The sequence below is a fragment of the Haliotis asinina genome, chromosome 10 (genome assembly GCF_037392515.1).
Source record: "Haliotis asinina isolate JCU_RB_2024 chromosome 10, JCU_Hal_asi_v2, whole genome shotgun sequence".
Lineage (NCBI taxonomy): Eukaryota > Metazoa > Mollusca > Gastropoda > Lepetellida > Haliotidae > Haliotis > Haliotis asinina.
In genome coordinates this window covers 48,167,170-48,181,303 of record NC_090289.1, presented here as the reverse complement: position 1 = coordinate 48,181,303, position 14,134 = coordinate 48,167,170, and the positions used below count along the sequence as shown (strand labels likewise).

Below are 14,134 nucleotides of genomic sequence, written 5' to 3'. Positions count from 1 at the left end.
TCAAACGCATCCTGGCGATTGATCCCTGCACTGTCTATTGCCAGTTTCTGATTTTCAGTTAAACATGAAATATCGAATCTTTCCTTCGCATGTTGATGAACCAACTCCATGGGGGGGCGCCATATTGGAGATATGTCTATTTGACACGTGTTGTGATTGGATAGTAACAAGGGAGATAATTCCTGTTGCCATGTTTTGCCGCAACGGGATTTCTCGATGACCGTGAAATATGCCCGTATTAGGTTCCGTATGAAGATATGACAGGAATAACCTCTGTGGGAAGAGAATGTGCCTGATGCGGCTCTGAACTGACAGCACCCTTTCTCTATATCATGAAAGCAGTTTGATTGGACCATTATTTCTTCGTTCTGTGCGAAGCAGACGAGGCTATGGCGTATTTATCTATACCGAAACATAAGTCTCATTAACCTATTCAGACACAGACCTACTTTTCTGCCGATCCGAATTTTCTCGTGTGAAAGTGTAAATTGACACCTCAAACAATTCTAGTTAAACTGAATTCCAATTCCTTGTTTCATAAGAAAATGATATTTATAAATGAATTGTAATTATAAACTCTAATGACACCGTCATTCTACACTTTATGTCGAGGTTGAGGAAGCATACCTTCACTATGGAATCGCAGACTACCCCTGTTTGATAAGGTCGAACTCACTGGTTAAACCTGTTATGTGTTTTTTGCACTTATTCAGGGTAGTTCTGTAACGCACAATGAGGTTGATGTAATATCAGTTCCGTCAGAGACCGCCAAATTTTCCTAGCGGCAGAGCCTCGTTTTGAGATTTCCACGATTTTCAGGTTTCCGTTTGTCAGAGCTCGCTTTACGACAGAGCACGCCGTACGACGTGTTTGCTGGGATTAGAAGGAGCTTAGCGTTGCATTATTCAAGTGCATAGACTTATCAAGTCACACTGATTAATATTTATGCATTCAATTAACTGACATAGTATAAAAATTCTGGACTGGTTATCGCTCTAAGATGCGCAATAGGACGGGAACCAAGTAAACAGGAAACGAGACTGTTCTCTAATCAATGTTTTTACATGTTAGAATAGAGATATTGATACACTCGATACAAAGACTGCCACACGATCGTTCCCTCATAATAGTAGCTATTCCTTTACCAGCGGTGAAGTTACGTTACCTGTGCCCACATGTGCAAAGCGATCTTAGCGCTAAGGCAATACTAAGTAGACCATCTTAGCACTAAGACCATGAATCCTGCATCATCTTCATTATCTTGATTTACGAATGCAGTCTATCGTGTATCAAATGCTTGTGGTTTTCTCGATGCTTGGTTTTGAAATCGCTTAAACTCTGATTTGACTCACCAGGGCATGCGGGAGATGGTACCTGGACTATACATCAAGAACGCTGAGTATAAACATGCCGGGAAATACACGTGCATAGCGCAAACTGTACAGGACAAGGCAGCTATGTCAGCAGACATCACTGTCCTAGGTGAGTACAACATGAATCACGCCATCAAGCATTACCAGTATATTCTCTATTTGCAAAATGATACAAACGGGTAGGTCAATGATCTCAGCAGCACAGGCGACAGTTAGGAGTTGTGTCCCTTAGCTACCGGGATCCGCTTTTCCCTCGTTCGCTCCGATTATCATCTCTGGTGTGTGTGAAAGACATTTTCCAATAGATTTCACCGTCAAGGTGCTATTTGGGGATTCTTGGATAGATATTATCCTCTGTAACCACTGCCTTTCGTAGGAGGCAACACGTATCTATCGAGTTGTCTGGCTCAGCATCATGGGCCTTCTGTGATGTCATTTGTCAAGCAATCGTCTTGATACATACTATCATTCCAAGCTGCACTGAATCTCAATCTCGCTTGTAAATGCGGATCCGTGTTACAACTAGTTAACCATTTGAACCTTTGTACAGCACCATTTTAAGTCACATTTTGTGAATGGTAACGGTTTCCTGGTGAAGGAGGCATGACGTGTTTATCCTTTTCGCGAACACCTGGTGTCACCACTTATTTTCAAGGATCCATGTTCAGTTATCTTTCCCCTCATAACAAGCGGACTTGTTTCTGAGAATAGTTGAGACTGGTTATTCATTTGCACTGAGATTCTATATTTCAGCATACAGTTTACTGGCCACTCTAAATCGACATTTAGGGAATATGAATTGTTATATGTTTTACGTCTGCCAATCCTTCAGGGCCGCCGGGTGAACCAGCGGGGGTATTTGCAGATGTCACCGGTAGGTCGGCAAAGCTCACCTGGACGATCGGTGCAACCCACGGAATGCCTTTGACGTCATTTGCTGTCCAGTTTCGTACAGATTACCGGCCAGAATGGAGGGTCATTCTAGATGGTAAGTGAACACAATATACTACCCAAGGAAGTCAAATGTTTGTTTATGTGAAAACCATCCAAAGCGACGATGCATTGATTAAAGACCTCCTATCAGCCCAAAACGATCGAACGATCGCCCATCCCGTCACACCAAAATGTGATCATTTACTGTGTTTCTTGTTGCCCTCCTCCTTTGGTATTAAAAGTGAATCAGTTAAGTTTTACGCCGCAATCCGCAGAATTCCAGCTATGTGATCAACCAGATCAACCGCACGGGCATCGACCTACGCAAATTGGAAGCGTTGAGCGAACCTGACCACCCGATCCCGTTAATCGCCTCTTACGACAAGCATGGTTTACTGAAGAACAATCCTAACCGGGTCTTCACGGGTCCGGTAGTAAGAGCAAAAACCGGGTATGCTTGCAGTCAGCGTAGTATGCCCAACAGAGGTGCCCTCGACAAACTGCGGCAGGGTATCTATACAGGCTGGCACTAGGAAATTGGCTCTAAGCAGGGCTAGAACAAGCGCACGCGTGCGTATGAGTGCTTGCTTCCTCGCCGCTCTGATGCATTTCAACTCACCTTCATTTCATGTTATGTTTCAGGTATTCCAAACGTAGAAGTAATAGACACCAAATTTCCGGACAGGCGCTATGCACAATTATCAAACCTCAGTCCTGGGTCGTCATACAACTTCCGGGTCGTGGCCAGCAATTATTATGGAAGTGGGACTCCAAGTGTGCATTCACGTAAGTCGTAGGGATTGAGAAGTAGAAGAGTGAGACTGACGCCGCAGTTACCAATATTTTACCCCATCACGGCGCCATAATACCCAAATAATGATTGATAGCACGAACACCGAAACGCGCCCATTAGGTATATAGAACACAATCCAGCAATGTGAAAACAATTTGATAAACCAATGTTATTTAACCATGACCTCACGATAATGGTGTTTGTGTGCATATTATTCAACTTCCCATCTGTCGTTGCATGTAAATAACCATTTACGAATAAACAATGGTTGATACTGTGAGCAATGCCGGAGAACCATGCTGCGCATTATACCAAGTCAATTTGATGTCTCGATCCATTAAATCGTTCGTCAAGAAAAAGAATTAAGACAGGGCAAGGTACACTTTAAAAATTGATTAGGCCATCAGTAAACTCCTTACCGCACTTGTTCCATGCAGCGACGTACAAGATCCCAAACGCAGCTCCAATCATTGCCCCCAAAGACGTCGGGGGTGGAGGAGGCACGGTAGGGGCACTGAAGGTCACGTGGGAGGTGAGTCTAAAGAGAGTCCTGAAATCTGGACTTTCATCCAACAGGTAACACTGTTGGAGAATGCGGTGCCAGATACACTTACTTCGAGAATGGCCGGTGGTACATTGTCACGTGCAGATTGAAGGGAAGGTGACACCCATTTGCCGTATCGCTGGCGCACCGCAATATAACTAGTTGTTAACAATTGTCAGCGAACGTTGCCATGTGCAGAGACAAGACTTTAAGAATGTTCTCGACCAAGGATGGGGTCGTAAACAATACAGTGGAGAGACATCATACTTGATGTTAATGTTGGAACCCTGTACACACCATTAAAGTCCCAATCATTGTTGTTTAGATAACTTTGTAACCTTGATATATGTCTTCATTAACACCGATCTTGTGTAAACGGGTATTACTTCCTCAACTTGTCGTCAAAGTGGTCAAATCTTATGGGACTGTTAGTCAACCAATTATGCTCAGGTTTTACGAGTTGTCATGAAAGTAGAAACGGTACGTGTATCTACAAAAATCAGTTGTCAATATGAGGCGGCCGAGGCAGCAATGCTACGGTCCTATCACAGTAACTGTTAAACGATAAAGTCAATAGCCGCCAACTTGGTGTCGACAAACTGATCCATGCAATAAGCTGAGTCACTGAGCCAAACACTAATCTGTTTTTTACGGCCAGTGCGTGCTGTGGGCGTATTTCAGGCCCTGTCTTCCACGGGCTGTTCTGACTTGTCACTAGACGGTTTGTAGGGAGAAACAGCGATGCTGATATATGCACGCTGACTGCACATGCATGTACCTCGCTCATAAATTGAGCTTTACGGACATTTTACAGCCCCAGCAAGACTTTTTGAGCACTGGGACCCTGGCACATTGTCATTTATGTCAGAAGTGTGTGGTTTGTGGAGAGGTTTGCCCTGAAGCGACCATCATCAGCCAACAGTTATGCTCTGTACAATAATCATGTTGTTGATGTTTAGCAGTCTTCAGATTTTATCCCACCCACCCAAAATATATTCACAAGTTATGGTAGCCTAGACATTCTTGAATTCTTCAACCGAATTCTCATGTAACTACTGTTCTATGTATCCTATCATAGAAGGATCAGGCATGATCAAGGGCAGAGTTGCGTCCCTTGTTTAGACCAGCATGCAACTATGGTGGAATCGAAATATTTTTTCACCAATTATGTTTGTGTGTTTGTCAGTGTCACAAGCTCGTGGGTTTCATACAATGGTACCTCGAAGCATATCTGGTTTCTAGGTTCATTTATCTAAGACACAGAGAACCACTTCCCAGGGCAACTCGACCATTATCATCCCTTTTTCATTTCAATGAATATTGTCTTCACTCTACTCCTTTGATCTCCGTCCCAGCCTCTGCATTCGGAAGATCACAATGGCGAAAACCTTGGTTACAGGATTTACTACCGGAAACAGACGAACACCGACGGACTTTGGCAGAAGGTATTGATATATTTCAGTCGGGTGATATTTGGCACAGGAGAGAACACGTTGTACCAGCAAAACAAATACTAATAAGAAAACGCAGGAAAATGAATGAATTGACAAAACAATCGTTAGTAGTATTTTATCACGTATGAAGACATTTCTAGATTTACCCAATCTCTTCATTATTCATCAACAGTGATGTCGAGGCAAGATAGTTTAAAAAAAACATTTGTTTTACCAAATGTATATTTTTTATATTCTGTCGACTAGAAATATCTAAAATGCCTAAAATAATATTCATTATCGCCATTTATGTTAATATTTAACTTATCTGAAATGTAATTAACACTATTGGAAATTTAACTCCATAGCTGAAAGATTCTTTTTTCACCAATAGTAACCGTCTTTAATAATTGGTATAAAAGAACAGATCGATATTCCCCATCCCATCTGTTCTTGCATTGCATATTCTATATTTTTGTTATCTCCTGCACGGGTGTGCTACAGGGCACGGTAGAAGGTCAGGTGGGAGAGTGGGTGACGACAGTCGGCTCAGAAAACTACTACCTGGAGTATGAGGTTATGGTGGCGGCCTTCAACAGTCTTGGGCAGGGCCCCAACTCCACCATCAGCATCGTCTTGTCGGCAGAGGACAGTAAGTGTCTTTCTGTACACATGAATATCCAGCATAATGCTAGCATCCTCATCACTATGCTGTTTCAAAATTTGTGTATTCATCTATTACACCAGTATTGTGTATCAGTTGGTTAGCGCTTTACAACCAGCGTTTGTCCGGAGAAGACACCCTAGAAGATTCGGGTTAGAACCGTTCTTCAGTAGCCCATGCTTGGGGCAAGAGGCGACTAACGGGATCGGATGGTCAGACTGGCTGACTTGGTTGACACATGTCATCGTATGCATAGATCGATGTTCATAATGTTGATAACTGGATTGTCTGGTCCAGACTGTTATTTACAGACCGCTCGATTATTTACAGATCCCTGGAATATTGCTAAAAGTTTCGTAAAACACATTCCAACCAACCGGAGAATTGGGGCGTGGTACGGAATGCTGAGCGCGTTTAGGGGTGGCTCTTTGACTGACTGTTGACTTCAAGATGATCTTTGGTACCATGTCATATATATGTCCCTGACATGAACAAACCTCACTGATTTACTTATATAAGAGTTATATCCGGGGAATATATCACAACAAAATGGAGGCACAATAAGAGTTTAGGATATCAGGTGACTTTAATCATAAAATGGCGTGATTCTGTGTTCGATACATTGGTAAACTATTGATCACGTATATTTGAGGATTCGTTAGACGGTTACTTCCCAATTAATATGTAATAAACTAGTTAATTATTCATATGTTATGAAAGATAATGATTTAATTTTTCGCAACTAGTAAAAATAGTAAAAACATGGTATTTTATATTATATGTATTACATAAAAGTACCTAAACCATAACATGAGCCTCATTAACCAATGACGACAATGAGCTTCTTTTCAGTCGATCCGAATTTTCTCGTGTGAAAGTGAAAAGAGACACTAGAAACAACTTTGGTTACACTTAATTCAAATTCTTTGGTTCATAAGAAAACGGTATTTACAAATTAATCGTAGTTTTAAAGTTCAGTAAAATCGTATTTCTATATTTTATGTTGGAGATTTAGTGATTGAGTGAGTTTAGTTTAGTTTTACGCCGCACTTAGCAATATTCCAGCTATATGGTCTGTAAATAATCGAGTCTGGACCAGACAATACAGTGATCAACAGCATGAGCATCGATCTGTGCAATTGGGAACCGATGCAAGTGTCAACCAAGTCAGCGAAAGAGACCACCCGATCCCGTTAGTCGCTCTTCCGACAAGCATAGTTACCTTTCATGGCAAGCATGGGTTGCTGAAGGCCTGTTCTAACCCACACCTTCAGGGGTCTTGAAATTTAGGCAGAATATCATTAACTAAGACGTCACAGACTACCCCTGTTAGAGGAGGTCGTACGATGATTCACAAACAATTTCTCTCTTGCTATGCCTGTTATGTGTTTATTGAGTGCATTTTTGTAACCTGCAATGTGATTGATAATATCAAGGTCGTAAAAGACCGCCAAATGTTTATAACGGCTGAGCCTCGTTTTGAGAGTTCCACGATTTCAGATCGATGTCAGAGCAAGCTGTACGACACAGCACGCAGCTCGGCGTGTTTGCAAGAATTGAAGGAACGTAGTTTCGCATTATACAAGTGACTAGATGTATCCAATAGTAATGATTAATATCTTCATATTCCGAATAGTTGAATGAGTTGGTCTCAAAGCTCTGGACTGGCTTTTGTACTAAGTTGAGCAGTTTGACGGAACCAGTAAACAGGCAATGAGACAGTGGTTTAATCAATATTTTGACTTGTTTCCTTACGTAGCGAAGGTGTGATGACGAGCAAAAGAAAATAATCACCAATATTGGGTGATGGCTTAAACATTTACATGTACAAACAATGATTAATCAATGGTTGATAGTTCTGTTTGGGCCTTCGGTTTAAACCTATAGGTTATATTTCAAGTAACCTTTTGAAAATGTTTGTAACGTTATGGTCGAAACACAATTGGATATTTTTGTTTAGCCCGGACGTGTATCAGTCAATAAAAGACATTCAACGGCAGGAAACACTGTTTAAGGCAACGTCATGATTCAAAATTCTCTGATTTGGGCTGGCGGTGGGGTAACCAAGTGGTTAAAGCGTTCGTTCATCACGCCGAAGGCCCGGGTTGGAGTCCCCACGTGGGTACAACATGGGGAGCCCATTTTAGTTGAACCTTGCCCTGCTATTGATGGAATATTGCCAAAAGAGCCGTGAAACGAAACACACTCACTAATTGAGCATCATTTATAATAAACGTTTTTCAGTGCCCACAGCGACACCTTCCAATCTGAACGGCGACTCCTACAACGGAACGGCCATTATGGTGACTTGGGACCCCGTACCCGATACACGGCTTGCCATGAAGGGAAGAGTGCAGGGATACCAGGTACTGTCAAAGGGAAGGTCGTATAACGTTCTAGAAAAGTTTTCAAGAGGAAGAATACATCTCTTCCGACGAATGTGCCATATCGAATTTCAACAGCTACCAATGTCAGATCCTGTAAATACTCGTAAAACCCACTCATCCGTGTGGTCCTCTCACCCCATTGCTCCTTCTCCTCCCCATACTACTGCTACGACTACTTATGCTGCTGGGGCGATGGGGTAGCCTAGTGGCGTAAGCGTTTGCTCGTCACGCCTAAGGCCCGGTTTCGATTCCCATTGGTACAATATGTAAAGCCTATTTCTGGTGTCCACCGCGGTGATAGTGATGGAACATTGGTAAAAGTGACGACATACTTACTCACTCCCTACTGCTGCAGCTACAATCGGAATTACTACTAATTAATACACCGTCATGGAACACAGGTGGGCCAGTCTAAGACCAAGCGATTCGCTATGTAGAGTTGCGCTTCCCTTGCGCTTGTCAGGAACGCATGATCACGGGTTCGAATCCCAGATGTGTTATCATAGTCGTGATTTCGTGCTTCCTTAATAAACAGCTAACATGCCATAACTGAAAGATGGTGCCAGTCGTAGTTGATCCAAATTTCTTCGCTCCTACGACAGTTATTACAACAACAAAAATCAACGACGTACTTCGACAACGGAAATCAATATTAAGGCGACTTCCACTAATACAGTTCGTCACTTCGGGCATTTCAGTTACCTAAACGTATGCACACAAATGACTCATAGGCATTGACGGTTACGAAACCTGTGTATCTGAAACTGCGATGTCACTGACGTCAGTGAAAACATCTACGTCTACAGATCAACTACTACATAGAGGGCGAGGAGGACCCAATTCTCAACTCAATCTCCCACTACGGCCAGGTAGACGGAGGGTTAGTCATCGGTCTACAGCCTGATGGGGACTACTGGTTCAACGTCCAGGTATTCAATACCGCTGGACTTGGACCTCGAGGAGAGGAGTACCGGATCAGTACCTTTACTTCAGGTAGGAGCACCTCATTAGCACCTTCACTTCAGTCAGGTGCAGCTCATCAGTAGCTTCACTTCAGGTAGGAGTATCTCATTAGCATCTTCACTTAAGGTAGGAATACCAGTTAGTACCTTCACATCAGCTAGGTGCAGCTCATCAGTACCTTCACTTCAGGTAGGAGTACCTCAATGTCACCTTTACCTCAGATAGGAGTACCTCCTTAGTACCTTCACTTCAGGTAGGAGTATCTCATTGTCACCTTCACTTTAGGTAGGAGCACCCCATTAGTACCTTCACTTAAGGTAGGAGTATCTCATTAGCATCTTCACTTCAGTCAGCTGCAGCTCATCAATACCTTCACTTCAGGTAGGAGTACCCCATTAGCACCGTTACTTCAGGTAGGAGTAACTCATTAGTACCTTCACATCAGGTAGGGGCACCTCGTTGGCATTTTACTTGGTGTAGGTGCATTTCCACTTCATGTAGAGTACTAACACTGTTATAATTTGTCATGACTTGATCATGATATTTTTCGCTTGGCATGACTATTGGAGCACGATCGTATTGCGCTGAAAGCTCGAAAATTAGTCACACACGGAAATAACTACGTGTACAGTAATTCATAAGCACCTTACTTAAGGTAAGAGTAACTCATTAGCATCTTTACTTAAGGTAAGAGTAGCTCATTAGCATCTTTACTTAAGGTAGGACTAACGCATTACCATCTTTACCTAAGGCAGGAGTAACTCACTAGCATCTATACTTTAGGTAGAAGTAACTCATTAGGTCCTTTTCTTAAGGTAGGAGTTACTCTTGTGCATTCATACCTGTGGTGACAGGTGTAACGGTCCTTGTCTTCTAACGTGTCTGCCAGATGTTCCACTTTGTCATGCTTGTTTTCGTATAGCGCCGTTTCTATATCCGAGATTTGTGGAGATCCGCTCCCACTCTTCCGACAGCGTGTACGTCGCCTGGCAGGGGGTCAGCACAGGACTCGCCGAGGAGACGCTGCTGGGATATAAGGTAAGTAAATATGATGAAAATAATAATAATGATGATAGTGATGATGTTCCAACTTTATGATGGTGGTTTGCAAACCAGGCATGCAGTGATTGACGTCTCAGGCACCCAAAGTACCCGAAATGGATCCGATAACTTGCATCAGTGGTGATGATGATGATGATGGTGGTGGTGGTGGTGGTGGTGGTGGTGATGGTGATGATGATGATGATGATGATGATGATGATGATGATATATTACCCTGGTCAATCTACCAGCGTTGTCACACATGATCAACACTATGAGGCATGCAGTTGTCATGTGATTGCTGAGAAATGTGTCCCATCAGGGTGCCAAAAACGGCCAGGAACGAGCGTCGCAGTCTCAGTTTATGATCCAAACTGGGAGACATCAACCTCCTAACTGTTCCATAGTAAAATCCATAGCAAATCAGCGTAAAACCCAACGGTCACTCAGCCACCATTACTGAGTGAGTATAATCCGTTATAGAGGCAGCTTGATGCGTGAGGAACGCCTGACGCGATATGAATCTCACATTCGTACCTACTTCTGTGGCAAAAGTATACTTCTGACGACCTAGGCCTCCTCAGTCAAAGCAATCGTAGCGTTCTGACTACCGCAAGGCAGGTTGCAAAGTTTTATAATTGAGAGTACTGAGGACTTGTCCAATCTTTATAGCAACAGACATGTGTAGGCCCGGACGTGACGTACCATGGTAGCTACGTTCCTGGTAAGTCCAAATTAAAGTATGGGAGTTACGATCGTATTATGGTTATGATCATTTGGGGGCACGGGGCACGGGGCACTGGCCACGGGCCACATAGCGTTACGATAATCTTTTGTCTATGTTAAGGTAGAGGAAATGTTCTAGTGCTAAGAACGCTTTGAGGAACTGGGCCGTGGAGATGTAATGAAACTGAATCAGTATTGCAACCCACATTCCCAGGTTTCTTGCACACGGAGGGACACAAACTCTACAGATACAAATTCCTGTCGTTGGTCAGCCGAGATGGCAGGGAAGAATGAGTCGGCAGTTATGTTCATGTAAATTAATGTGTCAAAATAAAACGAAACTGGCGACGGTGACGTCAACAGCGCACGCTGAATGCAATTACTGTTGCCAACGCTTGTTTGGACCACGCTTCGTAAATGAACTGCGGTCATCTGAGATTGGCCAGTGATCATATCTATTACAGGGCTCGCATAACGCTTGCCTGTGTGGCTTCTTGTGGAAAAACGACATTCAGAATTACGGGCGAGGACTGATAGAGGCTATTATTGCAAGCATAAAGATCAATGGCGCGGTTGCAGGCCTTCCAATCAAACATTTGTAATTTTCCAATAATTGCACATTGCCTTGCCTAACTCTGCAGATGCATATCGGTATATGACAAGCTGTAAACACGACTGGATTATTGGCGGTTTTCTGTTCTCAGATGCGTTATTGGGAGTCTTCGGAGAACATACTTACGGCCAAGGACGTGACAACGCTCGGAAAGGAGACCCACGGTATCATTAGGTATATGGCGCTCATCCAGGGGAGATAACTAATGGGAGTGATGTTGAGACGTTGCTCGTTTCACTGAACGTGGTCACGACAGAAAGAACTATGTTTATTCCCTTTTTCAATTTTTAAATGTGGGCATTCCTTTAATCAAACGACAACACTGACGCTGTGAATATTTGAAATTGTATTCACGAATTTATTTGGCTATCGGTTTAACAGATTAGCATTTGCTGCAGAGACCATTGCATCGTTTGCATTTCACATACAAAATATAGCACCCACTAAAATCACTCGTATTTTAATATTACAGTTATAGGGGTTCTTATCCTACGAAATCAGCTTTTGTTCTGGAGATTGTATAGTTAAACAGATGCACTTTCTTTCAGTCTTTTTGGTAATGATGCTTCCCTTTTTGACAGGGGTATCAAGAAGGGCATAATCTACCGACTGCGGGTATTAGCTTACAACTGGGGAGGAGACGGCAAGAAAAGTCCCCCTGTTTTCTTCACTTTAGGTAAGATCTTAAAATGATTTCATTCTTACTACTGCGCAACATTCTCTTGATCGCAACTCATGTAACATATGTACTGTAAGGTGGGACAGGTAGCCTTTTTTCATGAACAACCGGTGTTCTTAGTTTCAATTAGCATTTCAGTTCCACCAATGTTTTCTCTTGCCCCCGCTAACCCGTGAAGGCCCGAATTACTACTGGTCTTCAGTAGCCAATGGTTGTCAATACAGGCTCTCCTAACAGGATCGGTCAGGCTCGCGAGTTTCAACTGAAAGAAATATCTGTGTATTACCGAGTAAAACAACATTGTGTGATATTTTTCTTTTTCAGAGGGTCAGGTGAGGTACGACCCAACAACGAGTGTGATTATGGCCTCTGGCAGTCGCTTGTTACCATCCGTCGCATGTCTTGTGGTCTCGGCTGTGTTCCTAATCAGCTTGTATTAGAGACCTTCATTTGTGGGATGTAGACACATTCACCAGTGGGTTGGAGACACCTTCATCAGTGGGCTATAGACACCTACATCAGTTGAAATTTCCACACCACGGTCAGCCGACCAATGATGAAAACAACGACGGACGAACGACATCTACCAACAAGTGTGTGCGTGTCAGTAGAATGTGCCAGATTTAGCATGTTTACAAGGATGCATATGAGGCGTGGGTGACATGTCTGTGCTGCAATGAAGGATGGCGGCACCACAAGAATAATGTTAGAACAATACACAGTGTCTAACAATATGCCTATCGCCACCAAGCAATGGTACAGCGTTCATCTCCGCGCAGGAAGTTCAGCAGTGCTACCAACGATGTCAACCGTGAACTGGGAAAAGCGGACAGTGACCCTTTAGACTGCATAAACAGCACAGGGTTAATGTGTTCGTTGGCGTTTTCGCTTCCAGCCTCTCCCGCCTCTTTGTAAATCATCACTCAACATTTTCTAAGGACCGATATATTTATCTTTAGTCAAAGGCAGGGTCCTCAGCAAATGCTGTACACAGATGATCCTCACACTTTCAAATATTTACACGTGTTCCAACGGACAATGTGCAACATTACCCAACTAACCATCAGCAATAACGTGCTGTACCAACATAAAAACATCATAAGGTTCAGCTTACAGAGGTACCAATATATTTTGTATTCAGGCGATGGAATATATTTTCTTACAGTGTATATTTTCATAGCTGTATGATTGTGTGAATGTCATACTAATTTCCATGGCTGTTTTAATAGCAAGTTAGCAAGTCCTTTGACGTAATAGCTTAGTTTTGCTTTTACTTACAAACAACTTTTATCGTTAATGCCCTTGTGTATATTTTGCTAAACAGTCCCATGGGTGTAATGATAATGACTTGTGGACTGCTGTATTTCAGTGGGACAGAAGTGATGTGGGTAGTAAATATCAGCCAGGGATGCTGTATGATGCAGTTGCTTGATTGGATCCCTCAGGAATCCTGCTGTTCCGGATGGGCGGTGTCAAGTCTTTTATAAATAAAACAAGTGAGAATCATTGCAGTTGTCACTCATTTCCCTGTAGATAGACACGTGGTATATCAGAAAGCGTTCTATGGGGAAAGGTTAAATAATTCATGGATCCATCCATATATTTGAATAATTACGCAAACTTACGTTGCGTCCTAAATATTGTGTAGGCTCCGATCGACCTGTTTGGTGGTTTGGTGGTGTTGAATGATACGGTTGTAATTATGAATGCATTGCCGGTATAGCTACTTTGTGATGTTAAGTAAAACTCAACACTTTCCTCACTGATGTAAATCGTTATCCTGCGTTCGTAATTTAACAAAAGCAAAAAACACGACAATAATCAGTAACAATTTTATTGGCTATGAAATGGAATGATTGTATATTATCTTCAAAACCAACAGTTTTCTGTAACCGGTCTTTGCACGAACATTTATTGTCACAGCTATTGTCACAGCATCAATACAACAGTGGAGATTCGATTTGTCGGGACTTCGTGGCAGCCTA

General features: G+C 42.7%; 1 protein-coding gene across 1 annotated transcript in view; it reads left to right on the top strand.

The window, feature by feature from the left end:
• The window catches only part of LOC137298061 (contactin-like), a 48,578-nt gene extending 34,921 nt beyond the window's left edge, over window positions 1-13,657 (top strand). Inside the window, exons 17-28 of the mRNA XM_067830111.1 lie at window positions 1,356-1,482; window positions 2,206-2,361; window positions 2,949-3,092; window positions 3,537-3,631; window positions 4,999-5,088; window positions 5,581-5,728; window positions 7,985-8,106; window positions 8,934-9,120; window positions 10,013-10,128; window positions 11,562-11,644; window positions 12,052-12,146; window positions 12,474-13,657. Coding sequence (XP_067686212.1) covers window positions 1,356-1,482; window positions 2,206-2,361; window positions 2,949-3,092; window positions 3,537-3,631; window positions 4,999-5,088; window positions 5,581-5,728; window positions 7,985-8,106; window positions 8,934-9,120; window positions 10,013-10,128; window positions 11,562-11,644; window positions 12,052-12,146; window positions 12,474-12,589 — 1,479 coding nt within the window. The 3' untranslated portion in view covers window positions 12,590-13,657. The remainder of the gene's footprint in view (window positions 1-1,355; window positions 1,483-2,205; window positions 2,362-2,948; window positions 3,093-3,536; window positions 3,632-4,998; window positions 5,089-5,580; window positions 5,729-7,984; window positions 8,107-8,933; window positions 9,121-10,012; window positions 10,129-11,561; window positions 11,645-12,051; window positions 12,147-12,473) is intronic.
• Window positions 13,658-14,134: the final 477 nt, after the last annotated feature.